Source organism: Cibotium barometz, chromosome 16 (assembly GCF_041138505.1).
Source record: "Cibotium barometz isolate CiBa-2024 chromosome 16, ASM4113850v1, whole genome shotgun sequence".
In the NCBI taxonomy this organism is placed as follows: Eukaryota; Viridiplantae; Streptophyta; class Polypodiopsida; order Cyatheales; family Cibotiaceae; genus Cibotium; species Cibotium barometz.
Window position 1 is genome coordinate 49,276,714 of NC_141061.1, and position 26,032 is coordinate 49,302,745.

At 43.5% G+C, this 26,032-nt stretch overlaps 1 protein-coding gene across 1 annotated transcript; it reads left to right on the forward strand.

Annotated features, from left to right (window-relative positions):
• The first annotated feature begins 12,005 nt into the window (after positions 1-12,005).
• Positions 12,006-22,371, forward strand: LOC147630701 (proteasome subunit beta type-7-B-like). Its single transcript, XM_086810659.1, has 8 exons — positions 12,006-12,221; positions 20,555-20,696; positions 20,774-20,870; positions 20,947-21,016; positions 21,112-21,216; positions 21,336-21,434; positions 21,571-21,661; positions 22,006-22,371. The coding sequence occupies exons 1-8, from the start codon at positions 12,078-12,080 to the stop codon at positions 22,077-22,079; spliced, it is 822 nt and encodes a 273-aa protein (XP_086666785.1). The 5' UTR covers positions 12,006-12,077; the 3' UTR covers positions 22,080-22,371.
• Positions 22,372-26,032: the final 3,661 nt, after the last annotated feature.

Below are 26,032 nucleotides of genomic sequence, written 5' to 3' on the forward strand. Positions count from 1 at the left end.
GGATTGCCCCTCATCCCCCAGGCTATATAGTGTGTGGCCTGCCGTCCACACTAGCCTGGCCGCCCATGACTCCGCATGGGCGTCCTCTCCCACTGAACCCCGGATATGGCCATCCGGTCTGCCGTCGGTCTCACAGGCGTTACAGCCTACGTGACATTACCCCCCCTTAAGAAGAGTTTTCGTCCTCGAAAACAAACTGGGGAACCTTTTGGAAATTGAACTACGGCATTCTTAGGTAGCTACCTCCTCATCCCTATCTATCCATTTAACAAGTACCTCCTGGTACACTTTATGTCAGGTTTGTCTATCTCTCGATACCCAAGAATCCTTTCTGGTTCATGTGGTATCTTTGGTGGAGTGATCAATTCCACCAAAATATCTAGAGAAACTACGTTCTCTTACCCGTGAACTGATTTCTTCAATTTACTAACATGGAAGACAGGATGAACTTGAGAACTCTCCGGTAACTCAAGTTTGTAGGCTACGTCCCCAATTTTCTTAAGGATTTTAAAAGGACCACAATATCTCGGAGAAAGTTTATCACACTTTCCCGTTTTCATGGTTTCTGACTGCGCAAGAACCTTGAGGAATACAAAGTCACCTTCTGCAAAGGTCACCTTTCTTTGTCCTTTATCCGCATAAGTTTTAGCGCGATCCTGAGCGCTACGAATGCTCTCACGTGCGGCTCTGAGCATATCATTCATATCTTCAAGGAAATCCTTGACAGATTGAATCTTCTCCTTTTCTAGGCCTACAGCCATCGGAGATCTCGACTAGAATCCATACATTAACATGAATGGTGTAAATCCAGTCTCGCTGAGTGTTTGGAGCTGTTATAGGCGAACTCCAATAAGGGCAAGTACTCTTCCCAATTAGATTGCTTCTTACTAACATAAGAACACAACATATCCTCTAGAATTTGGTTAACTTTTTTAGTTTGACCATCAGACTCCGGATGATCTACCGTACTCATACTCAGAGTAGTATCCAACTTTTTGAAGATTTCCCTCCAAAAATGACTGTTGAACTTTCTATCTCTATCCGACACTATATCTGCGGGCAGGCCATATAGCTTGTAGAGATGTTCAATAAAGAGTTTTGCCAACTCTGGCATTTTAACAATTTTCTTCGTGGCAATAAACTTTGCCATTTTAGTTAACCTGTCCACTACCACCCACACCGAGTCATTCCCTCTTGGGTAAACAGGTAATGAAATCCATGGAAATGCTTTCCCATTTCCCTTGAGGAATCTCCAGTGGATGGAGTAGTCCTCCAACCTTAAGACGTTCATGTTTATTGACCTGGCACTTACTGCATTTCAGCACATAAGTCTGGATGTCCTTAAACAAACTAGGCCAATAAAACTGTCTTTTTACTAGTGCATAGGTCTTCTGAATCCCAGGATGACCCGCACTTGGACTATCATGACTTTCTTTAAGAATTTGGGCCCGAAAGTCACCAACAGTTGGTACACATACTCTACCCTTGTAACGTAAGTACCCGTCGTCAATGGAGTAATTAGCATATTTCTCCCACCGACGAAGTTTAGCATCATCCTTTGAAACCGTGAAGGAAAACAAAGGTGATGAAGGGCCTACGTCTGAGCTCTCCGGCTCAAAACTATACCCCGAAGACTCAGCTAGCCTCTCCGGACTAACTCTCGCCTCGCTACCCGCCGCACCTACGGCCAGTCTCTCCGGACTAGCATTACGTGCCCACGAGGAAGGTGGGCGCGACTGTGACAAAGTGCGTACGCGTACAGCGCGCCAGACCTCTGTAAAGACAGGATCATGCTCACACAAGCCATGATTTGGTATTTCAACCAAAACCCCAAGGCAAATTTCATGCCTTGATTTTGCATCATGTCATTAGCACAGAAGCTAATGTACTGGAGAGCACTCTAGTAGCGCAAGTTCTCAGACTATGCTACTAGATATTTGTAGACTACGCTACCATGTTGCATCACCAACTTGTTAAAACTTCTCCTTGGAAAGCTCTACGGCCATAGGAGAAATAAACTAGAGCCAATCTAATCATGCATCATAAGGATTAGTTCCAAAGTTGAGAGATACTTTCTCTCTTAGAGCAACATTTTTTGCACAAGCATATGCTCTAGAATCTTGTTGAGTTTCAACTACCATCAATCTACGGATGGTTAAACTCCACTCTGACTCAGAGTAAATGTAAGTTTTGAAAATTTCCCTTCAAATATAACAATCAAACTTCCTATCTCTTATGCCATACTCTATATGCGAGCAGATCATATAGTATGTGGAGATGTTTGATAAAGATTCTTGCACCACTACGGGTGTCTGGAGTTACATCCAATCACTTACAACTCTTTGTTGCTATTACCAGACACATCCCTTCAAGTATTGTCTGGACTCACACAACTATTCGAGTTTATGTGATATTTGAGGATATCCCTCCTTTCCCTCAAGAAAGGTTTTTGTCCTCAAAAACTCTACTCTCAAGCGGACTACGCGCTAGTGTCATAGGTCCAAGAACAAATCTAGACCGTATTTAATATCATATGTTATATTCTTGAGTCCTTCCAAGAAACTTTTAAACATCTTACAACGAAGATGTGGTATAGTGTCTACGCACATATGGTGGTACTATTGATAAACTGCTTTGCAACAGATCAGTGGTTTCACACTTGTAACAAAGTGCTTCATTGTTGTATATTGTTACCCTTCATAAGCGGTTACACACTTATGAATTATTTGGGTGGATTGTACCATCTATCAAGAAAAATTTTAAACTACTAATAACCACATTATCAATCCACAGATAATGACTGAGCTTGCTGCGAAGCCATAGGTTGCTAGATAATTGATGGTAATTACACAAGCCCAATGTCTCATTACATCATACATTCAATATAAATGTAAACATCACAGTACTTCGTGATGATGAACTTAGGAATATCATCCTATCCCTGTTTGGTGTTGGTATGAAGTAGAACTATAAGAACATTATTTGCTGCCTCCTCATTATAGCGGCAAAGCTACCTACCCATCACAGGTGGCAATCTCTACCAAGCTATAACCAATGACAAGCAAATAAACGAGTATTCTTGTAAGAACTTCATAACCATATCTCACACCAAACTCATAATCACTACGGATTAAATGCCAGGGCTTGCAAAATTGAATGTTATCTGATAGGTAGAGGGGATCATCAAACTACGGATGACCTCGACAACTCACTAGGACTAGTGATGTGTAACTTTTAAGTTACTCCACTCTCCTTGCTTATTCCATACCATCGAACAAATCGGTCCCTCGATTTGAGCAACATCAACATATTTATGAGTACCTCGATACTCATGGATTGTGGTTCGGTAATTTAAAATGTTGATCTAGAGTATCTTTCACTCGAAGATCTTAATTTTATTAGCAGCTATGTATTAGTAGTGAGTAACTACGTACCCACTACCATCACACTAGTAGCTCCATACTAGTCTGTGAGTAACTCTGTACCCAATGGCGTACCTCCCCCGAGTGGGAGTACCATATACAACCATCTATAACAAGATGCTTAAGTCACTTGCTGCTAAAAAGTGACTACACAAATTGACCCCTCCATTGCACATTACAGTACAATCTCCGGTATTACAACACGAATTTTTGGACGTCCTTATCATAGAGGTCAACTTAAAAACTAGTGCATAGGTCTTGTGGAGTCTCGGCGGCTGACCTAACCACACCACTGGTGACTTCCTACAAAAAATGTGACTTCTTAAGGGGGGGTAATGTCACGTAGGCTGTAACGCCTGTGAGACCGACGCGGCAGACCGGATGGCCATATCCAGGGTTCAATGGGAGAGGACGCCCATGCGGAGTCATGGGCGGCCAGGCTAGTGTGGACGGCAGGCCACACATTATATAGCCTGGGGGATGAGGGGCAATCCTCATTCTTCCTCTATGGCTGGGTGGTGAGCCGTCCCCTCCTGTGGTAATGCCCGTAGCGGCGTTACGGGAATGTAACACTAATGTCACGTAGGCTGTAATGCCTGTGATGACCGACGGCAGACTGGATGGCCATATCCGGGGTTCAGTGGGAGAGGACGCCCATGCGGAGTCATGGGCGGCTAGGCTAGTGTGGACGACAGGCCACACACTATATAGCCTGGGGGATGAGGGGCAATCCTCATCCTTTGTAACACTGGTATCAGAGCGTGGTTCGAGGGGATCGTGAGAGTCCGCGCGTGAATGGGGGACCGGAGCCCACTCGATGGTTTTCATCCACAATCTTCTCACCCTTATCTCGAATGGAGGGTGTGGAGGGAGGCGGCCAAGGAAGAATGGAAGGGAAGAATTCTCTCACTCTCTCTCTCTCTCCCCGTCACACACAGCAAGCAGCAAATCGCAGGTAAGCAAAAGCAATTTTCCATAGATGATATTTTTTCTGTGCGTTGAAATTGTCTGCGAAAAAAATTTTGTTGAAGCTTGGGTGTGGGGGGAAGCGACACCAGCCCACGACCTGCAAAAGAAAGCAGCATAGCGCCTGCTTTGAGGTGGGCAAAGAGCCCATGGAGCGCTTGCTTTGACGTGGGGCGAAGAGCAGCCCCACTGCGAAGATTAGCCCACCAGCCCCACGGCTGCGTTGAAGAGCCTGGGGGGTGACTTGCGCTGAGTGGGGGGGCGAAGAACAGCATTCAACCCACGCGTTGAAGATCAGTCGTGTAGCGCAGTTGGCTAGCGCGTAGGTCTCATAGCGTGAGGAGCCTAGGCGGCCAGCCAAAGGCCAGGCCGGCCAGCCAGGCGGCGGCGGCCACCGGATAGCCGGCGACAAACGGCCAACCACCAGCGCTGCGACGACACCAGAAAGAAAAAAGAAAAAAAAAGGAAAAAAAAAAGAAGAAAAGGGTTAAAACACCATTTATTTTTTTAATATATTTTCATTATTCATTTTTATGAATAATGAAAATAACGGGCGGCCAGCCCTTGATACCATCACATATGGGCATGCCCAGCGCACAGCTGGCAATGGGCGGCCAGCCAGAATCGTGTGGACACTCCCCACGGGCGGGCGGCCACGCCCGAAGCAGCGAGGGCCGGCCCGGCCCGTTATTTTTTTTAAATTTTTTTTTTAAAAAACACAAAACAACGGTACACCCCACGAAACAAACCCAACACGACCGTCGCGCCGTGTGGCCGTAGTGCCCGTTTTCCACGAAAGAGACCCACCGCACATGGATGTAGCATCGCGTGCTAAGAGAGAGACAAAACCCACGGCCGTAGTGCCGAGTCCTTCGAGAGAGAGCCGTTCTATGGCCGTTGTGCCTAGTGAACACGTCTATGACCGTAGCGCCTCGAAAGTAGCACATGTGGTGATCACACATTTGGTTGAATTTCAGGATGTTTTTCCTGATGATTTACCAGAGATGGTTTACCACCATCTAGAGAAGTAGACCATGGCATCGAAGTTATGCCAGGATCAAAACCTATAAGCAAACCTGCTTATAGATTAAGCCACTCCGCCGAGGCACAGGAGGTGGAAAAATAATTAACGGAATATTTGAACAAAGGCTTTATTCGGCCTAGTTCAAGTCCGTGGGCATCGCCTATTCTTCTGGTAAAGAAGAAAGACGGATCTATGCGGATGTGCATAGACTATAGGGCTCTTAATCAGATAACGATTAAGAACAAGTATCCGATGCCACACATGGATGAGTTGTTTGATCAACTCTATGGATCGAGATACTTCACAAAAATAGACCTGAGATCTGGGTATCATCAGGTTAGAATAAAAGCAGAAGATGTTGCGAAGACAGCATTTCGGACCCGTTTCGGGCATTTTGAGTTTTTGGTTATGCCATTTGGGCTAACCAATGCTCCAGCGACGTTTATGATGCTAATGGACAGTATTTTACGTCCATATCTGGGAAAATTCGTAGTAGTTTTCCTAGATGATATTCTTGTGTACAGTAAAACACAGAAAGAACACATAGAGCATTTGCGTCTAGTGTTCGAGTTGTTGCGAGAGCACAAATTATTTGCGAAGAAAAGCAAATGTGAATTTTTTGAAACAGAAATTCACTACCTTGGCCATATTATATCCGCCGATGGTATGCGGATGGAGCCAGAAAAAGTAGAGGCTATTCTTAAATGGCCAGTGCCGAAGAATCTCGAGGAACTGCAGATTTTTCTTGGCATGTCGGGGTTCTACCGACAGTATGTGAAGGACTACGCGAAGATCGCAGTCCCTTGACTAACCAGTTACGGTCAAAAACAAAAAACATTAGTTGGGGGGACGCCCAACAGAAGAGCTTTGACAAGCTCAAAAACAAAAAACATTAGTTGGGGGGACGCCCAACAGAAGAGCTTTGACAAGCTCAAGGTGACCGTAGAGCAGCTGCACCTGTTTTGACTATTGTCGATCCAAATGAGCCGTTTGTTTTGAAACAGACGCTAGTAATGAGGCCATTGGGGCCGGCCGTACTTATGCAAAGGGGACGCCCAATTGCATTTGAGAGTAAAAAGTTAGATCATGCGTAGCGTAACTACTCGACTTATGAGCGAGAGTTACTAGCGATAGTTCATGCACTGAAAAAGTGGAGACACTATTTATATGGTGCTACTTTTGAGGTCCGGACGGACCATGAAAGTCTGAAATGGCTTTCAAGTCAAAATGAACTGAAGGGTAGAAAAGCTTGGTGGGCGGAGATTCTACAGGAGTTTGACCTTCAGATACGTTACCAGAAAGGTAAGTATAACGTGGTGGCAGATGCACTTAGTCGCATGCCACAGATAAATGAACTTAGTTTCACAGTCTTCAAGAATGATTTCTTGGAGTCACTACATGGTTTATGTGAGCATGATCCATCTTTTACAGAGGTCTGGCGCGCTGTACGCGTATGCACTTCTTCACAGACGCGACCACCTCCCTCATGGGCACGTATTGCTAGTCCGGAGAGACTGGCCGAAGGTGCAACGGGAAGGGAAGCGAGAGTTAGTCCGGAGAGACTAGCCGTGTCTTCTGGGTATAGTTTGGAGCCGGAGAGTTCTGACGTAGGCCCTTCATCACCTTTGACTGCCACGGCTTCAAAGGGGAGTGATAAACTTCGTCGGGGGGAGAAATATGCTAATTACTCCATTGACGACGAGTACTTACTCTACAAGGGTAGAATATGTGTACCAACTATTGGTGACTTTCGGGCCCATATTCTTAAAGAAAGTCATGATAGTCCAAGTGCGGGTCATCCTGGGATTCAGAAGACCTGTGCACTAGTAAAAAGACAGTTTTATTGGCCTAGTTTGTTTAAGGACGTCCAGACTTATGTGCTGAAATGCGATAAGTGCCAGGTCAATAAACATGAACGTCTTAAGGTTGGAGGACTACTCCATCCGCTGGAGATTCCTCAAGGGAAATGGGAAAGCATTTCCATGGATTTCATTACCGGTTTACCCAAGACGAGTCGCGAGGGAATGACTCGGTGTGGGTGGTAGTAGACAGGTTAACTAAAATGGCAAAGTTTATTGCCACGAAGAAAACTATTAAAATGCCAGAGTTGGCAAAACTCTTTATTGAACATCTCTACAAGCTATATGGCCTGCCCGCAGATATAGTGTCGGATAGAGATAGAAAGTTCAACAGTCATTTTTGGAGGGAAGTCTTCAAAAAGCTGGATACTACTCTGAGTATGAGTACGAAAACTTATGCGGATAAAGGACGAAGAAAGGTGACCTTTGCAGAAGGTGACTTTGTATTCCTCAAGGTTCTTGCGCAGTCAGAAACCATGAAAACGGGAAAGTGTAATAAACTTTCTCTGAGATATTATGGTCCTTTTAAAATCCTTAAGAAGATTGGAGACGTAGCATATAAACTTGAGTTACCGGAGAGTTCTCAAGTCCATCCTGTCTTCCATGTCAGTAAACTGAAGAAATCAGTTCACGGGTTAGAGAACGCAGTTTCTCCAGAGATTTTGGTGGACTTGATAGAGCCACCAAAGATACCACATAAACCTGAAAAGATTCTACAGTATCGTGATAGACAAACCCGACATAAAGTGTACCAGGAGGTACTTGTTAAATGGACAGATAGGGATGAGGAGATAGCTACCTGGGAACGCCGTAGTGCAATTTCCAAAAGGTTTCCCCAGTTTGTTTTCGAGGACGAAAACTCTTCTTAAGGGGGGGGTAATGTCACGTAGGCTGTAATGCCTGTGATGACCGACGGCAGACCGGATGGCCATATCCGGGGTTCAGTGGAAGAGGACGCCCATGCGGAGTCATGGGCGCAGGCTAGTGTGGACGGTAGGCCACACTAGCCTGTGATGACCGACGGCAGACCAAAACCGGGGTTCAGTGGGAGAGGATGCCCATGCGGAGTCATGGGCGGCCAGGCTAGTGTGGACGGTAGGCACACCGGCATTAATTTGTTGAGTGTAAGAGATAGCTTCATCCACACAATCCCTCTCAACGTAGTGACCAGATTATAGAATAGACAAAGAGCCGTAAAGCTCATGCTGCTACAATAGAGGCATCGACCTCACAAAACCAGGGACACACAAAAGTTTTATCCTAGAGGGATGTCCCACTCAACTAGAGGATGAGCCTCCAAAGGCATACCTTGAACCATGTCCCTTGGTTTCCAACATACGACCTACTGAGGAAGCTCAAGAGCATATCAGAGATTTCCAAGACCAAGCACCCCCTCAGAGACACCCTCGAGTAGCAGCACCCACAGCTGTAGATACCCCCACCAGAGAAACCCAGTAGTAGAGTTGATTATCTCAAAAACTTGGGGGGGAGGGGGGCACTGCCTCAAAAGGAAGGACACAAAATCCAGATCCCAATACCCTATATAGGCAAGAGCCTAACGACAAGCAAAGGTGACCCACCTCAGGAAACTACACCTGTTCCCAGAGACATTATAGGCCTCTCTTCCTTACTCTCTTCTTGGATCCAAATCCCCATTGGCACCTTATTCCAATGTAGCCCAAGCTTATGGAAGTATTTAAAAGATTGGATGGAGGGACGCCTCAAAGTAGGAATGCAAGTCCGTGGAGCTTGGAAGCTCTAATGGGACAGAGGAGGATGAGCTCATTGAACCCCATGGGATCAATGGCACCCCCATTATTCGAGTTAACAAACTCCGCCAATATTATGAAGGTGATGAACTCAATGGCGACATTACCCATAACCTTTGATGGCCTATAGGTCACTACCATCCTGGATGGTGGGGAAGGGGTAAGCATTATCACCAAACAATGTTGGTAAAAATGGGGAGCACCTACCATGGATGACACAACCTTACTCTCGCCGATGGAGCCATCGCTAGGCCCATAGGTCTCTTGAAGGATTTGAAGATCGAGATCCTTGGGACCAACTTCCGCCACACTTTCATGGTAATGAATTTTGGCCGACAGCCCGTTTCGTATGATTGTATCCTTGGGCAACCCTTTATGAGGGAGACAAAAATGATCCATGACTAGCTTTTGGGTGAGCATTGGAAACTCTCCTTGGGGGTCATCTCCTTTGTGGCAACTATCATTTGTCTTGTCAAACTAAACTAGTTGGTTTCTATAGAATCCAACTTTGTGCTCCCCACAAGAAGGTGGCGATAATCTCTTGTATCTCATAAATAACCTTGGTTATCTTGGCTAAGTTAACATCTTGTGACAACTCATTATTATCCAAGGGTGGTCCTACTTTCTGGACTCCCCTTTCTCCTATGAGGTATTCTTGTTACACCATGGGAGCTGTAAAGGTAGGAAATATCCTTAGTTTGTCAAGTTCAAACAAACCCCACAGATGTTATTCAAGGGTGAAGTCCCCATGCTCCTATGAGGTGTTCTTGTTACACTGTGGGAGGTGTGAAGGTAGGCAATATCCCTACTTTATCTAGTTCAAACAAACCATGGACATTAATGGATTGGGGCCACTCTTCCTCCTACCTACTATCTAGCACCTTCTCCTTGGCTTCCTTGTTCTTTATGCAACTCCTTAATGGTAAGCTTCATGGCCTCCATCTCAGCTTGGGTTGCTACTAAGATAGGCTGCCTTGCTAGTTATTGTGTGATATCCTTGCTCATTTTAATGGATTCTATTTTCCTCTCTCTCTACCTATATTACATGTAAAGTAATATTCACCTCCCCCCCTTCTCTCTCTCTCTCTCTCATACAATTGTGGGTTTACTAACTTTGTATGCTTTACCACATTCTCCCACTATTCCCAAGATGTATTTATTCAGCCAAGTCTAGCATTTAATAGGATATAGCATTCAAGACGTTTGTGGCTAAAAGAAGTAAGCCACTGCTACCCAAATCCTTGTGGTGGGATTAAATCGTGTGATCTCCAATAAATTTTGTAGAATTAATTTTGGTATTAGCAAGGTTATCTGCCCTCCCCCAAAAAAGAGGCTTCTATTTAGTATGAAAAAGAAAAATAAAGAGAAGGAAAAAATTTTTCAGAGATAGGAGTTTCAACTCAACTTAATTCTCTTTAATCACACGCGTTTCACAATTAATAATAAGTAGATTCTAAAATACCAAATTAGTTAATTCACTAGAGTTCAACTTTCTAGTCGCAATTCATAAAGGATCTAATTCTCATTGTTCGAGAATGGTAGCAAAGCCAGGATACGAGCTCTTTTTATGGCGACAGCTACTAAACGCTGTTGCTTCGAGGTTAATCTATTCATCCGTCTGGATAAAATTCTTCCTTGCCCTACTCGTGTTCACCCGAAACCAAGCCCTCTCCCCCGCTATGGCTCATAAGAAAGGCTGTCCCAGAAGGTGTTCGCGATCTTCTGGGTTACGCGGCATACCCGCTCGCGTTTGCCTATAACAAGGTCTCCGGGAAAGGAAGAGCCCTGGAGTGTTCTGCCCGGGATATACAAAAGGGAGATTTTAAACCAAATAAGGGGGAAACCTCAACCAATCACCATGTGCCTATGAAAAAGATGCCATGATCCCACTCTCTCTCATAAACTAGCCGCACTTTGTCTCTACAGCCCCCTCAAAGATCCCCAGGGTGTGGATGGTGTCCTATAAATGCACTGTGTATCATAAACCAAAATACCCTCAATGGCCTTAGTGCATCTAGCCTTCCAAATTTGTCAAGCTGTAATACTAGCAATAATCTCCCAACCTCTGTGCATGTGAGACATATCCTACTGACTTCAGCAGGTCTTGAAGATAACACCGTCAAACAACTCCCTGAGACTGATCATAATGATCAGATCCCTGTCCTTCCCCTCGTACATGAGACATATCCTACTGACTTCAGCAGGTCTTGAAGATAACACCGTCAAACAACTCCCTGAGACTGATCATAATGATCAGATCCCTGTCCTTCCCCTCGTACATGAGAGGACCATCAACCCCCAATAGATGGCATACCACTCTCCAAAATATCAAGCATAGGGCTAATGAGTAGGTCTCCCTCAACTACGTCATGTGGAAAGGTAATGATCATGCCATGATGAGGGGATCATCGTTGATGTTCAGGGGGCAGGCGTGCTAAAATTTACGGAATCCATTGTATGGGTGTCCTCCTCCTCCTGGGGAGAGAGAGAGAGAGAGAGAGAGAGAGAGAGATTTTCTGCGCTACGCCTCCCCTTGGGAATGAGACAGTGTGATTTTTTGTCCTTTGCATCCCTCCCCTACATTGTAATTGTACACGAGAGAGAGCGAGATAGAGATTTTATGCTCTACACCTCCCCTCAGGAACGAAACATATTGATTTTTTCTCCTTTACACCCCCTCTCCTACATCGTACTTGTACATAGAGAGAGAGAGAGAGAGAGAGAGAGAGAGAGATACATATTGATTTTTTCTCCTTTACACCCCCTCTCCTACATCGTACTTGTACATGAGAGAGAGAGAGAGAGAGAGAGAGAGAGAGAGATGAACGTGCTTTGCAGTCTCTCTAGTCACCTCTGAGAGTTGTATTGGATAAAAAACAGAGATACTAAAAGATTTCTCTTAAAAAAATTGAAAACAATAACCTTCAAAAAAGGTAAGTGGTAAATTCTTATACTATTTAATAGCCCTTTCTGCTGTTCTATTGCATGCTTTACTTCGCCTCCAAGCTAGAGCTCTTGATCGGAAGGAGCAACAGCCATGACCAAACCTGCAGTTGAGATGCCTGCGAAGGGCGGTTTTAGCTTCGATCTCTGTCGCCGAAACGCCATGCTGGAGAAGCAGGGTGCTCACCCCCCGAAACTCCTCAAAACAGGCACTACCATCGTCGGCCTCATCTACAAGGTAAGACGCTCCGCCAGGGTTTCCGTTCCTTCTGTTTTACTCTTTTTAGGGTTTGCAAGCCTGTGTCTTAGGTCATTTGTTCTCTTGTTCAGGGTTTCTGGTTTCTGTTTCCGCATAGTCAGGTTTTTTAATGTCCATCCAAGTTCCTGTCAGGGTTTGGACGTCCTTTTAAGCGTACCTTTTTTATGTGATAGACTCTGTTTTGCACTTATGTGAATCCTTAAGTTATCAAGGATTTCTAGTAGTACATGGTGTTCGTGGCATTTGGAATGTTTTTTGGGTGGCATCTCGGGAGACTTTGTGCTCTAACACAGTAGTGAAAGGTCATGGCTCTCATGTCCATATGTGCCCGCTTCTTTCAAATCGATATTTGCCCCGTAAGGGCATGTGTATGTCCAAAGTCAAATGATTTTTTAGACGACTCATAAAGTTAAACTTGGGGTTTCTTTCATGTTAAGTTTGGAGATAATTACCGGTACTCCGCGCCTTTGCGCACACACACAAACCCCAACAAAATAATCCCCACACACAGATATCCTCTAGAAAGATGAAGGCACATTTTGCCAATGAGATCCTTAAAAGCCTGAGACATCATCTTGTTGAACGTCGCTGGTGTATTGGTGAGTCCCAAAGGCATCACCACAAATTCATAGTGACCCTCTGCGGTCTTGAAGGCGGTTTTTGGAATGTCCGTCTCAAAGATCCGAACCTAATGGTAACCACTCTTAAGATCTGTCTTAGAGAAAATTTTAGCACCATTGAGTCGCTCTAGGATATACTCTAGGTATATATATATACTCTATTCGTGGATTCATCTAGGTATGTGTATATATATATATACTCTATTCTGGGCATGGGGAATCTATTCTTAATTGTTAGCTTATTTGGCGCCCTGTAATCCACACATAGGTGTGCGGTCTTATCCTTCTTTCGGACAAACAAGATGGGAGCAGCAATGGGGGAGGAAATCTGGAGAAATCCAACCCAAAGTAGTTGGGCTCCGGCTTGCTCTCCAAAAGGCGGTAGGGGAACTTGCTAGGAGGCTCTGCCCTAGGAACCAACTCTATGCGATGGTTCTCAAGTCTACTGGGTGGGAGGTTGTCTCACAACATAATGTTGCTGTATTGAGACAGGAGACTAGCCATCCTCTGCTCCAATGCAGATGCTATCTGAACTGCATTAGACTGAGAGCAGACATAAACCAATGCACACTCTGTTCCTTTTCTTATGGTTCGTTGGGTTCGACCGTAGAAAATGAATGGTATACCAAAATGCTCCGATCCCCGCGAATCATGATGGGTTGAGAAAAAACTTCAACAATAGTGAAAGTGTTCTGCCTCCAATCAAGAATGGGTGTATACTGTTTGAACCACTAGATCCGGAGGATCATGTCACACCCTGAAAGAGGGGAGACAATGAAATCCCGCTAGAATGTTGCCTTTTGAACCTGAAACTCAAACTGTTGAGCTATTTGAGAGAGAGGTGTATGTAGCAAGTGTTAACCCGTCCACATCTAAATGATAAGGAACCAAGGTACAATCTTTGCATTTAGTGATGCCCTCCTTAGATTTTTTCTCAAGAGTCTTCTTGGGTGTAGAATCTTTCTTATTGCTTTTGGTCCTTTTGGTCCTTGTTGTTCTAAGCCCCCTTACCTTGGGTGGATGACTGCTGGGTAGATGATTGCCGTAACTATTTGGTCCTCTATGCTCTTTTCACATGATAGAACTCATACCCGGACACATGGACAAGATGATGGACATATAGAAACAGGGTTCCTAAAGTTGGAATTGGAAAAAGCACTCGCTTGGTTTAAAAAGCAAAAAAAAAAAGCAAAAGTCAAACTTTGTTGACCAAAAAGTTGAGGGTACTGTTGGAAAGAGCTCGTTGAATTGAGTCAAAAAGCTATAAGCTGCTTTAAGCTGCTTTTTCAAAACGCAGCTGTAGGGCCAAAAAGCAAGGCCTTGAAGCTGTAATCAAGAACTTTGACTATTATTAAAATAAAAGCAAAAGCAAGTGAGTGAAACAAAAGCTTGTGGCAAAAACAAAAGCAAAGCATGGTAAAAGCAGCCCTCCCCTCAAGTATTTAAAGATCCAAACAGCCTCTTGATGGATCATAGAAGATTGGAAGTAAAACTTTGGGGAAAGAAGTTGTGAAACCCATCATCTTTATCATCATCCCCTTCAACCTCCATCACAATTGGCGGCTACCATCCCTTAAAACTCAGCGTTTTGCCACCCTACGACCCTTTCTGGAGAACTCAGTTGACTGTCGCGACCTTCACTTGGTGTTGTACGTTGCTTGGACCTGCAGAGCCATTGTTATCTGCCTTACTCAGTTTTTTGTGCTGCCTTGAACGGAGCAAATCAGCCGTCTATGCCAGTCGACACCCTGAAGACCAATTGCTGCCTTTGCCTGCTGTGCAGCACCCGTTTCGCTTCAACTTGCTCCTCCCCACCTGCGCCACCTCTATTGCAGCTATCTCTGAAGCACTGCGTGCACAGTATAGAAAAGCCCGTCAGCAACACCTCCTTCTATTGCCCGTTGAATATTACCCTCTTACTGGCTGCGTTATCAGCACCCGTACCAGACCTGTACCTACACCACCTGTGTGCAGCTCTTACCTGTGTAATACTGCCGCCTAAATATTGATTACGACCTCTGCCCAGAAAAGAGGCGTTTGCACCATCTATATCTACAGCATCTACATCGACTTGAGGTTTTCTACATTCAGAAAACTCTACCGCTATTGAGAACAAAGAGTTATTTGTGGATACTTGGATTCATTGGATTTCGGTATTAGCCCGGTGTAAGACTCTTGTGAGTTATCCTTGTGGTGAGCTCGGCATTAGTCCTCTTGTGCCTCGACATTGACCTCGGCCCGATCTTGTCATCGACACCTTTGTTTAATATTGTATTCATTTGTTGTGCCAAGTGTCACAACCCTGTGTTTTTCTCTAGACAGTATGCAGGTGTGCACAGGGACATGGTGGACAGTGCGAATGGCATCACGTTGGAGTCAAAAAGTAAACCCATGTGTGGACAACCTCAAGTGTGAAGGGGGCAAAGAGACTTTAATTTAAAAAGGTTTTATAACCTTTGGTGGGGCAAAATTAAAGTCATAAAGGTTTTAAAGCCTTGAGAGACCCCAAGGCAATTTTTTAGAGACTACTCCACTTTTGGAGGCCCATGTCTCTCTCTTCTCCCTCTCTCTTGCTTTTGGGAAGGCGTGCAAGGAAGCTACGTGAAAGAGAGGAGAAGTCGATTGCATATGGGGCTGCTGATTTTTGACTGCGCACAGAAGAGCCAGTGCAGATCTGTACGGCTGCTGTGCAGGTACAGTGTACGGCTGCTGCAGGTATAGGCGGCGTAGGTCAGGCGGCTGCAGTTGCAGATTCAGGCGACGCAGGCAGCTGTACGACTGCAGGAATCCCAAACTGTCTCTAAAAAGAGAACTCGTATCACAGCACAGCATACCATACAGTCGACACACCTGTACCAACCCTCTCTACCTTTCAAGGGTACTATCCATCTCTATCATGGATTCCCTGTCCCTTGCTCAATCAGTAGCAAGGCTGTACCAAACATGTGTCCACTCTTGTATGTTCTGCCTGCATGTGACCTATCTCCTAGAGAAACCCAAAAACATGTTTCCTCGAGAAACCTACGACTTGTTTCCACATGAAACCCTTAGGCCTGTTTCCCTTTGAAACTTCTGTCCTGTTTCCATACAGAACCATTCATGGCACCATTCAACAACAGTGCCAACAACAGCATACATCTAGTTACCTGTTCCCTCATGAAACATCTAAAAACATAGAGATGCCCATAATTGTAGGTCCCTCTGTTCCTTTCTAGCAGGAAGAAAACAATCTGCTCCATGAGCACGCAGCCATGCGAGCTTGCATCACTCCCATGCCAAGAAACATAACCAAGTGACCTGTACTTGCAACCAGAAACCCAAGTACATAGCTGAATTTGCAGCCAAACAAAAACAGCCCATAAACAGTCCCGAACCCAAAGCAAAGAGAAGCTGAAAGTTCCATCAGTTGAACGCCATCGACATGATGTCTATGTTCATGAAAAACCAGCCCCTCCTTCTGTAAAAACACGGCATCCTCCAAAAAGTACACACCTGCAGCCACCTTTCCGAACAAGTCAACATCAGCAGCCACCCGTACCTAATAGTGTGCAGCTGCCACCTGTATTAGCTGTCGTACAGCAGCCGCCTGTACCAACTGTACCTGTCCGTACACCTATGCATGCAGTCGTACACCTGCCTGCGCCGACTGAATCTGTAACTGCAGCCTGACTCTTGTGCAAAAGAGCATGAGTTTCAGCCCTCTGCGCGCCTGCAGTCCAGCCCACCTTCTGTTCTGCAACCCAACAGTCGCTAGATAAACTGTGTTGTGATGCAGAAGCACTGGATGTGTCAGGGTGTGATGCTGTTCATAGTGTGAGAGGCTATGGATGGTTGTGGCAGCCCTGATCATAGGAGAAAGCTTCTGTATGCAGACTCAATGTGAGAGAGTCTTTCAATGTGAACAATGGCTGGACTTGTTTGTGGATGCCGAGTGGACAAGAAGCCATGATGCAGGTTCTTTGCAGGCTTCAGGGGTTCTACTGTGAGACGGCTGAGTTCCCAGCCTTATTGTAATCAAAGCTCTTATAATCAATGAAAGAAATACCGCAAGGGGCGCCACTGTGTTTTGGGGCCAATCGGTGTCCGTGTATTGTTTGCAGGGGCACTCTAGCTCCCCCTGTTTGTTTTCCTTTTCTAGGTCCTCAATGGCGTTGAAGTGTTTTATGTGCGAGTGTTTGATTCACCGCCCGTCAGGCCGGTTTTAACTTGGTGTCCCTAAGAGGTCACCTTTACACATCATTGCTTACATAAGATTCTTCTAAGAAATTGTTCCTACACACAAAGGAACCCACACACTAGCGGCTGTTCACACACACTAGAGCGGCTTTATTTAAACCTAAGCTTACACACACTAGAGTGCTAGTTTACACAACCACCCAGCATTAGTTTATTCCCACATTAATCACTATTAAAATATTTAATAAGCTTGTACTTGAAAATACTCCTTTGGATAATATAGATTATCTCAAGATGGAGGGGGTGGGCCATGCCTTTTCATGGTTATGTTGAACTGGTACTATGCCATTGAATAAACTCGATCTTATAAATTCTCAAGCAATTCCGAGATATCTGCGTCACATTACAGTCATCTAGGGTCGTTAGAGGCGTCATATGTGTTTGGTATGAGGCAGGTATGGTACGCGTCTTAAAAGACTCGTATTTTTTAGAGATGTTAAGAGGCATGTTAGAGGCGTCTGTTATATTATATATATATATATATATATATATATATATATATATATATATATATATTATGCATCTCTGGAGGTTTGACAAAAGCTCAGTACGAAGGCCTTTGTGTGAATATATGCTCTTATGTGTGTGTGTGTGTGTGGAGTGCATGTGTGAGAGCATATCTTGATACAGAGTTCTACACCCACTATTGGGCATTGATGATGTTAGTGGGGATGTCATAGTATCTAGTCCATACTATGCATAATGGAGTTGATAGTTATATAGTCTTGAGGGTTGACTACCATGAGTATATAACACGCATGTTCCTAAAAGGTGAATTTAGGCATGTTCTTGGATACATACATACATACATACATACATACATACATACATATATATATATATATATATATATATATATATATGTAAATGGACATGATGTGGATCTGGATCTGGATGGATGGATGTAAATGGACATTATCATGATCTGGATCTGGATGGATGTAAATGGACATGATGTGGATCTAGATGGATGTAAATGGACATGATGTGATGTGATGGGATGTGGATCTGGATGGATGTAAATGGATGTGATGATGTGATGTGATGTGAATAGATGTGATATGATGTGAATGGATGAGAGTGGATGTGTTATGATCTGAATGGATGTGAATGAATGGGAATGGATGTGAATGAATGTGAATGGATGTGAATGGATGTGAGTGGATATGGAATTATGTGAATGGATGTAGGACGATGTAAATGGATGTGATTGGATATGGAATGATGTGAATGGATGTAGGATGATGTGAATAGTATATATATATATATATATATATATATATATATATATAGTGATAGATAGAGATAGAGAAAGAAAGAAAGAAAGAAAGATATATTAAGCGTCTACTAAAGACCCGATGGGCCCATGAGACTAAAGTGATACAATAATCTCCATGGCATATCTCATCATGGAATGGAAAATAAAACAGAAAGAAAACATAAACATAGCTCTCTCACTGGGGTGATACAAAACTGTCCATGGAAACTCATCATGGAATACTGAGAGAGAGAGAGAGAGCCTTGAGGGAGGCCTGAGGGAGAGAGTGTAACTCGCGGCGGTGCTCGGGGGACTAGGGCCTTTGACACATTTGTTGATACCATCAATGCATATTAAAACATTTAAACATGGCCACAGCCTTAATATATCCATCATCACTTTGCATAAAACATAAAAGCTGGACAAAACATCCACAAATGTTGAAAATGGAGCTTGCACGTGTGACACCGCATAGAGGCCGGAATGGGCCGACCTCCCCCCCCCTTGGAGTGTTTTATTATCCAAGGAGAATAATATCATGTACAAGCTTTGAGGGCCTTACTCTCTCCACGGGAGATGTCGGATTATCCATATACAAATGCCATAACACAGCCCAACACGAGGCAAGGAAGCCGGAACATAGGCTGTAGAAATGCCGAGCCAACAACATAATCCATATACCTCCGTGTGGGTACTGATTCTTCCCCAAAAACCACGGGTCTTCATGCAATAGAGCTGGTACGACAAGTACAACTCTCCAATCAGCCGATACAGCAGGTACAATGGTTGGTACAGTAGGTACAGTGGTTGGTACAGTCGATACGGTGGTTGGTACAGCAGGTACAGTAAGTACAAATGTTGGTACAGCACATGTACAAGGACTAGTACAACAGGTATAGTGGTTGGTATAGCAAGTACAGAAGTTGGTACAATGGGTGGTATAGTAAGTACAATGGCTGGTACAACAGGTACAAAGGTTGGTACAAGAAGTATAATGGCTAGAAATCATAATAAATGATTAAATACCCTTGTCTTCAGTATTTCTTCGTGATGGAAGTCTCCAAAACAGTCCCCAACAGTCGGTATTCTTCATGGGCAGCCTTCAAGAGAGAGAGAAAGAGAGTAGCCATCATTAGGGCAGCCTATAACGGTGGTAGAGGCTAGTGTGCAGCAAGAGAGCCTCTATTAATGAAGAGAGGGGGCTCCAATTTATAGATTTGGGCCTCCCATGAGCTAAAATGGCAAGAGAAGGCTACAATGACAAGTGGAGAGCCACACAATAGCTGAAGTGACAAGTGTGAGGCCACTTGTCTCTCTTTGATCCACTTTCTAACAAGTGTCAGGCCACTTGTCTCACTTTGGTCCACTTTCTTGCCACATGTCCCAATCTAAGAGATGGGTCCTTCCATAAACTTTATCTCTAAAAATATCCCAAGTGGTAGACATTCTGTCATAGGCACTTTGCCAACTCTTGGTATCTGCTCAATTCCAGATGTAATGACGCGAACAGAATTTTCATCGGCGTCGGGCCAAAAATAGCAACTCTCCTAAATTTTAGGAGTGTGGTCCTTTGTATTCTAAGATAATCCCCCATTCCCAAAGCTTGGACTTTCCAAATATTTAGACATCCTGGAATCCACCAGACCCCTTTCATACTGGGAAATGTCCAGGTTGGTGACAGAGAGGGTGTCACCTGGGTGTGTATGAGAGAGGGAGAGAGAGTGTGTGTGAGAGAGAGTGAGAGAGTGTGTGAGAGAGGGGCTGCCTTGAGCAAGGTTTAGTCCTTAAGGGAGGGAGAGACTCAAGAGAGTGTGTGTGAGTCTTGAGAGATTAAAGGGGCCCTTATAGCCCCCGTCTAGAGACTCAAACGGGCAAATCCCAAATGGTCAGAAACGGGCAGAATCCAGAAATGGTCAAAAAAAAAATCAACCATACCCAGATGCCTCGAACGCCTTGGAAGCCTCGTACGCCTCGAACGGTTAGAGGCGCGCCTCGTAACAACTATGCAGTCATCCTTCATAGTGTCATAAATAGGAGACTGCATTTTGCCTTGAAGGTTTTTCTGTTTTTGTGACATTACAAAAACAGTGTGCATGGAATGATTTCTAGCTTAATCTGCATGACACCTATTTCTATGTTGGTCCCTTAGTCTCCTAATTCAAATACTCATCCTAGTTGTTTGCTTGTGATTTTTGAAGGATGGTGTCATTTTGGGAGCAGACACCAGAGCAACAGAAGGGAGCATTGTGGCTGATAAGAATTGTGAGAAAATACATAAATTGGCACCAAACATCTTTTGCTGTGGAGCAGGGACGGCAGCAGACACAGAAAACGTGACCGGTATTTTTCGAAGCAGGGTGTTTCTCTCTTTCTTTGTTTGATGGTGCTGCTTTAACTTCTGCTGTTTTGTTTGACAGATATGGTGAGCTCTCAGCTAGAGCTGCATCGATATGCGACAGGTCGCGACTCACGAGTCGTAACAGGACTTACTCTTCTGAAATCTCACCTCTTCAGGTGCTTTTGGAGAGAGTTTCTACTTAATGGTTGCAAAGAAATTTTTGTAAACAGTAAACTAATGTACGTTCTGCAGATATCAAGGGCATGTCAGTGCTGCATTGGTTCTTGGTGGGTATGATGTTACTGGGCCTCACTTGCATGCGGTAAGCCCTCGTGTTATTCTTATTTCTAGTATTGTGCTGCATATACATTCTAATCTAATACTGTCAACTCTTGGTCTGGACCTTTCATCCTCCAGGTTTATCCCCATGGATCTACTGATACTCTACCGTTTGCGACTATGGGATCCGGCTCCTTGGCTGCAATGGCAGTGTTTGAATCAAGATACAAGGAGGACATGACAGTAAGTGTGACATGGAGAAAAGCTCCAAGTAGTGCTGCATCATACCATGCATACCATGCTAGTGATGTATTTGTTTCCCTGCAATCGTGTGCTCTGATGTAAGCTTGTTTTGGGTGCAGAAAGAGGAAGGGATGACACTTGTAGCAGCAGCCATTTGTTCTGGTATCTTCAATGATTTGGGCAGTGGGAGTAATGTGGATCTATGCATCATCACTCAAGTAGGCCTTCTCTCTTTCTTGCGTTGCTTTATACTTGAAAGTTACTGATCTATAGCTGGTACTTCAGTATAAGGAACTTTTGAGAGCAGGTGTCGCACAGGCAGCTATCATATGATGACTATTGCACTTTTGATAGGGTGGGGTCGAGTTTTTGAGAAACTATCAACAGCCTAATCCTCGCAGTTATGTCAGCAAAAGAGGCTACTCCTTTGCCAAGGGACACACAGGTGCATGCCTCTCCTTCTGTGGTAACCATAGGTTAAGGGTGCATATACAAAGAAGAAAGGGCCTGCTGGAAAATATTAATTTTTTCCGTGCACATGTGTGTGCATGCATGTGTGTCTGTGTGTGAGAGAGAGAATACATACACACACACGTATGTACTTGCTTATGCACGTGCACGTGTATGCGCCACGGACACACATGCATGGTAGGTGTGTATGCCATACGTACATACATTCACACATCTACTCCGACATAATACATTTGTACATGCACACATGTGCACACCCACTCACTGGCATAGATGGAACTGAAAGGATCTTTTTTAATTTGAATGTTGGCCTTACAGCGGTGCTTTCAAGCAAGGTCATCCCATTACGACAGCAAGTCACAGTTGTGGAAGGGGATGCAATGGAAGAGTAGAACCAGCCTAAAAATAAATGATGTTTTGAATTGTCTCAAAATGAGTTTTTCACATTTTCTCTACTGCATGATAACCGATCAGACAATGTGCCTGAAGCTCTACTTTTTCTCCATTGCACTGGCTAGCCAAATGCTATGAGAGTTACTGGATGTGTGATGCAGTGAACTGATTCATTAAACAGAGTATGCCTTACTAGTTTGTCTTTTTGCACACTGCATCCCCACATGCAGAATACTGACGGGTGTTCTTGGATTCATCAGATGGAAGAGCCTATTATGTAGTTTATTTGCATTGATGTTGCTTGCTGTGCCGGGGCGAGGTTTTAAGCTAATTTAAGTTGTAAAATGCTTCACCAACAGGTCGCTTCCACCTTTTGTTGAGTGCAGAGCCTCCCTCTAACCAAAAAAGGGTGATGGAGGCTGAAATTTAAGTTGTAAAGTGCTTCAAACATGTTGATGACGATCTCTTGGTTGGTTATTGGCTCTCGCCAACAACCGTAAGTGGAACGGCCATCGGCAAGGCGTATCATCCTATGTCCAGTTTTCTCATATTGATTCTTATTCTACGATAATCTTCGAATCATTGATGCCCATTCAACGATTGATTCTTATTCGTAGTTGGGATGCAAGGATAGATTCATTTCCTCCTGGACTTCACCAACAGGTTTGTTCCCACCTTTTGTTGAGTGCAGCTTTCACCCTTTTAGTCTCCCCCCACCAAAAAAGGGTGAGCACGGTAGACATTAAATATATAGCAACGAGTCCCATAGCCTTACCTTTTGCCAAGCACAGTAGACATTAAATATATAGCAAGCAAATTTCCTTGCTGTACTGACCACCTCATTTGCTACCACGGATGTTGTCCATGAGGACTATATACCATACGATATTCTAGTCCTTCAGATACACCTTCCTTTTTGGCTTTCTACCATGCAATGTGTACTTGGCTTTCTTTTAACCAACTTCTTGAAGTGAAAGACCTTACTGCCACCCTTCAGTCCCTTAATATTTTGTCGTTCCTTGTATTGATCAAATTATGAATCCTTAGCAGCTTATAAAATTGCTACAGTATATTTCCTTCATATATGCATCCTTACCCCAGTCTTTGATGATGATGCTAATCATCATTCTCTTGTGAATTTTCCAAATATTCCATGCTTCGCAAAATGGTCGAAAATCTCACACTAGATGCGGTGGGCAACATTATTGTCAAATCAAACCTAGTTCTAAAAGGCTCCATTTCTTGGAAGTAGGCTTAGCATCTATGCATTCCAAGCTATACGCCTTGTGTTTGTCCAATAAGGGATTTGTTGGGACAACTAAGGCTCTTTCCAAAGACGGCCAAATTTGCTAGTGTCTCATACCCACCACACCCAAGCAAAAGGAAGTTGCAAACTCAAAATCAAAGGTATGGTTTGAGGGTGACACGAGAGCATTCTTGCAAAATGAAGGTGTTCTAACAAGCGATTGAGGGATCCATGAAGGGTAATGTTAATACCGCAATGGAAAATTGTCTTAAAATTAAGTGACTTCAATTGCCTTAAAAATATCATCCTCAAGCCACTAACTAAGGTTATCCATTGTAGGGGCTTTACAAGAACATGACAATGGTAGATGATGTCTGATCAGAATGTGTGCAAGGTGTGCACTCATCGACGCATCATTGTTCCCTTATGGTCCCATGAAGTCCCATAGCAACGACAAATGGGTGTTTTCGACCACCTTAGTCCATGCTTCATCCTCTCCTCTTTCAAGGGTTCTCTCTCTACAGTTTAAATAATCTCTCCTTGTCCCATGCAGTTCAACGTGCTTAAGAATAATAGCTATGACACATGTAGGGACACATGCCGAGCTTCCCTTTTTACATGCCTAACCTAACTCACTCCCTTTTGGGGGTCAAGACAATAGCCGAGTGGATAAGGTGGCACCCTCTCTACTCCAACCTCGTAATTAAATAATAAAGATAATTATTATACTCAACACAAACCACATACAATTTATTCCATCAAATTCTAGAGCCCAAGTACTTTTTTATATAGCTTAATTATCATTAATTATACACAAAGCATGTGACTAGTACAATTTATTGCATCAAATTCTAGAGCCCAAGTACTTTCTTACATAGCTTAATTGTCATTAATTATACACGTACAAAGCATGTGATTAGTACAATTTATGTGATTACTCTGTGTAGCAGTTTGTATGTGGTTAGCACACGTATGATTAACACTGCGAATCCATGACATTGTCCATGGCATAAAAAATCTTTACACTTTTTCACCTTTTATTATTGCTTTACAATCACCAAGTTCTCAACCATACTACACAGAGAGTTATATTCCCCCTTCGTTTACGAGGAGTTAAAATATTAACTGCACATTGGGAAGTTAATCTAAAATATGATATTAATCTATAATAACAAATGACAATGTTTTGAAATCTACAACTTAATTGCCAATATTTTTGTTATTAATGTCGCTAAGCGAAAAAAGAGAATGATAAAAATTGTGTGAGTGAATGTTGCATTTTCTTTATTTCGTGTAATATGTAATGTACATAAGAGAAAATGTATGTATAAGAAATGTCAATGTTCCATCTTTATTAATTGGTAATTTTTGTCATGATCGAGCACAAATCATAAGCATGGAGATGAGTGAATAAAACCAGACCTCCTTAACTATTACATCCATCTCAATCATCCCATTAGTCCTATGACAAATTTCCTAGTCATGCTATTGATAGATCTTTGAGCCTACCGTCGGCCTTCTACATGTATGTAGTAAATATAATGTTTCTCTATTCGAGAAGGCCTCCAAATCCTTGTATTCTGAAGTTGCTTCTCCAAAACCCATGGCATATCTCCAAAACGCCCCAAGTAGTTCTCATGAGGCCCATCAAGCAGACCCTTCTACATCATATGACAATCCGACACTTCAAACTTTCACATATATTTTGCAGCATGAAGGATTTTCAGCCATTTAACATACTTGGGGGGATGCACCGCCTTTGGAATTCCATCTGGTCGTTCCAGGTCACGCTTTGTATGCACGTGTGATGGATCTTTCTCATAAAGCACTGGTTCTTTTTTTTCCCTAGTCGCATGCTTGTTTGGGAGGTTGTTTTGTGGATGACTGTTACATAATGGATTGTGGTTTTTGTGAGGTGATTTTTACAAATCCCAAATACAAGCAAATGTTGCTAGAAAAATATCCATTGTTGTATGGTCCAACAACTTGTTCGTGTTTATCCATGGTCACCAACTACTGACTATCAAAGTCTCATAAGGCATAAATGCCCTTTTTGGGTTGAAGTAAAAGATCTTCCTCTGTATTGTCAATCAGCATTACCTTCCTTGGCTCAGTCACTTGGTAAAGTGGTATGTCCGCCCTGCTCATATGATAATGTCCATAAATTCTGCATTTTATGGGACACAGATATACCTACTCCAGAATATGTGGCTTTGGTTATTCATATGGAAGGGATGCCAACCCAAGAGGATTTTTTCCAGCTTAAATGGGGTAAGTTTTCTGGTTCATGTTTTACATGTAAATTCAGACATATGCAATCTAAGTGTCCTTCAGTTTTACACTAAACCCTTAAGGCGGCTATGCCTTTGCAATCACCTCAATCACCTACTATGAATGCACAACAGAATAAGGGAAAAACTATAGTGTAGCAACAAAATGCTTTAACTGATAAGGGTAAAGCCAAAGTAACAAGTGCTTCCCTGTCTTAAAAAGACAGAAAAGCGAGATTCGAGATCTTGGTAGACACCTAAAAAAATGGTGAAACCAAGAACTCTGGTAGCTTGAAATTGGATAGAGAGGTCTAATTTTGCTAGTACATCCTTATCTGGTCTCCTCTTTTAATACATAATGTCTCAGGAATGGGTAAAATGTGGAATGTGGTTATGAATGGTCACTCTCTTTAAGAGCAGACAGATGTAATCTTTG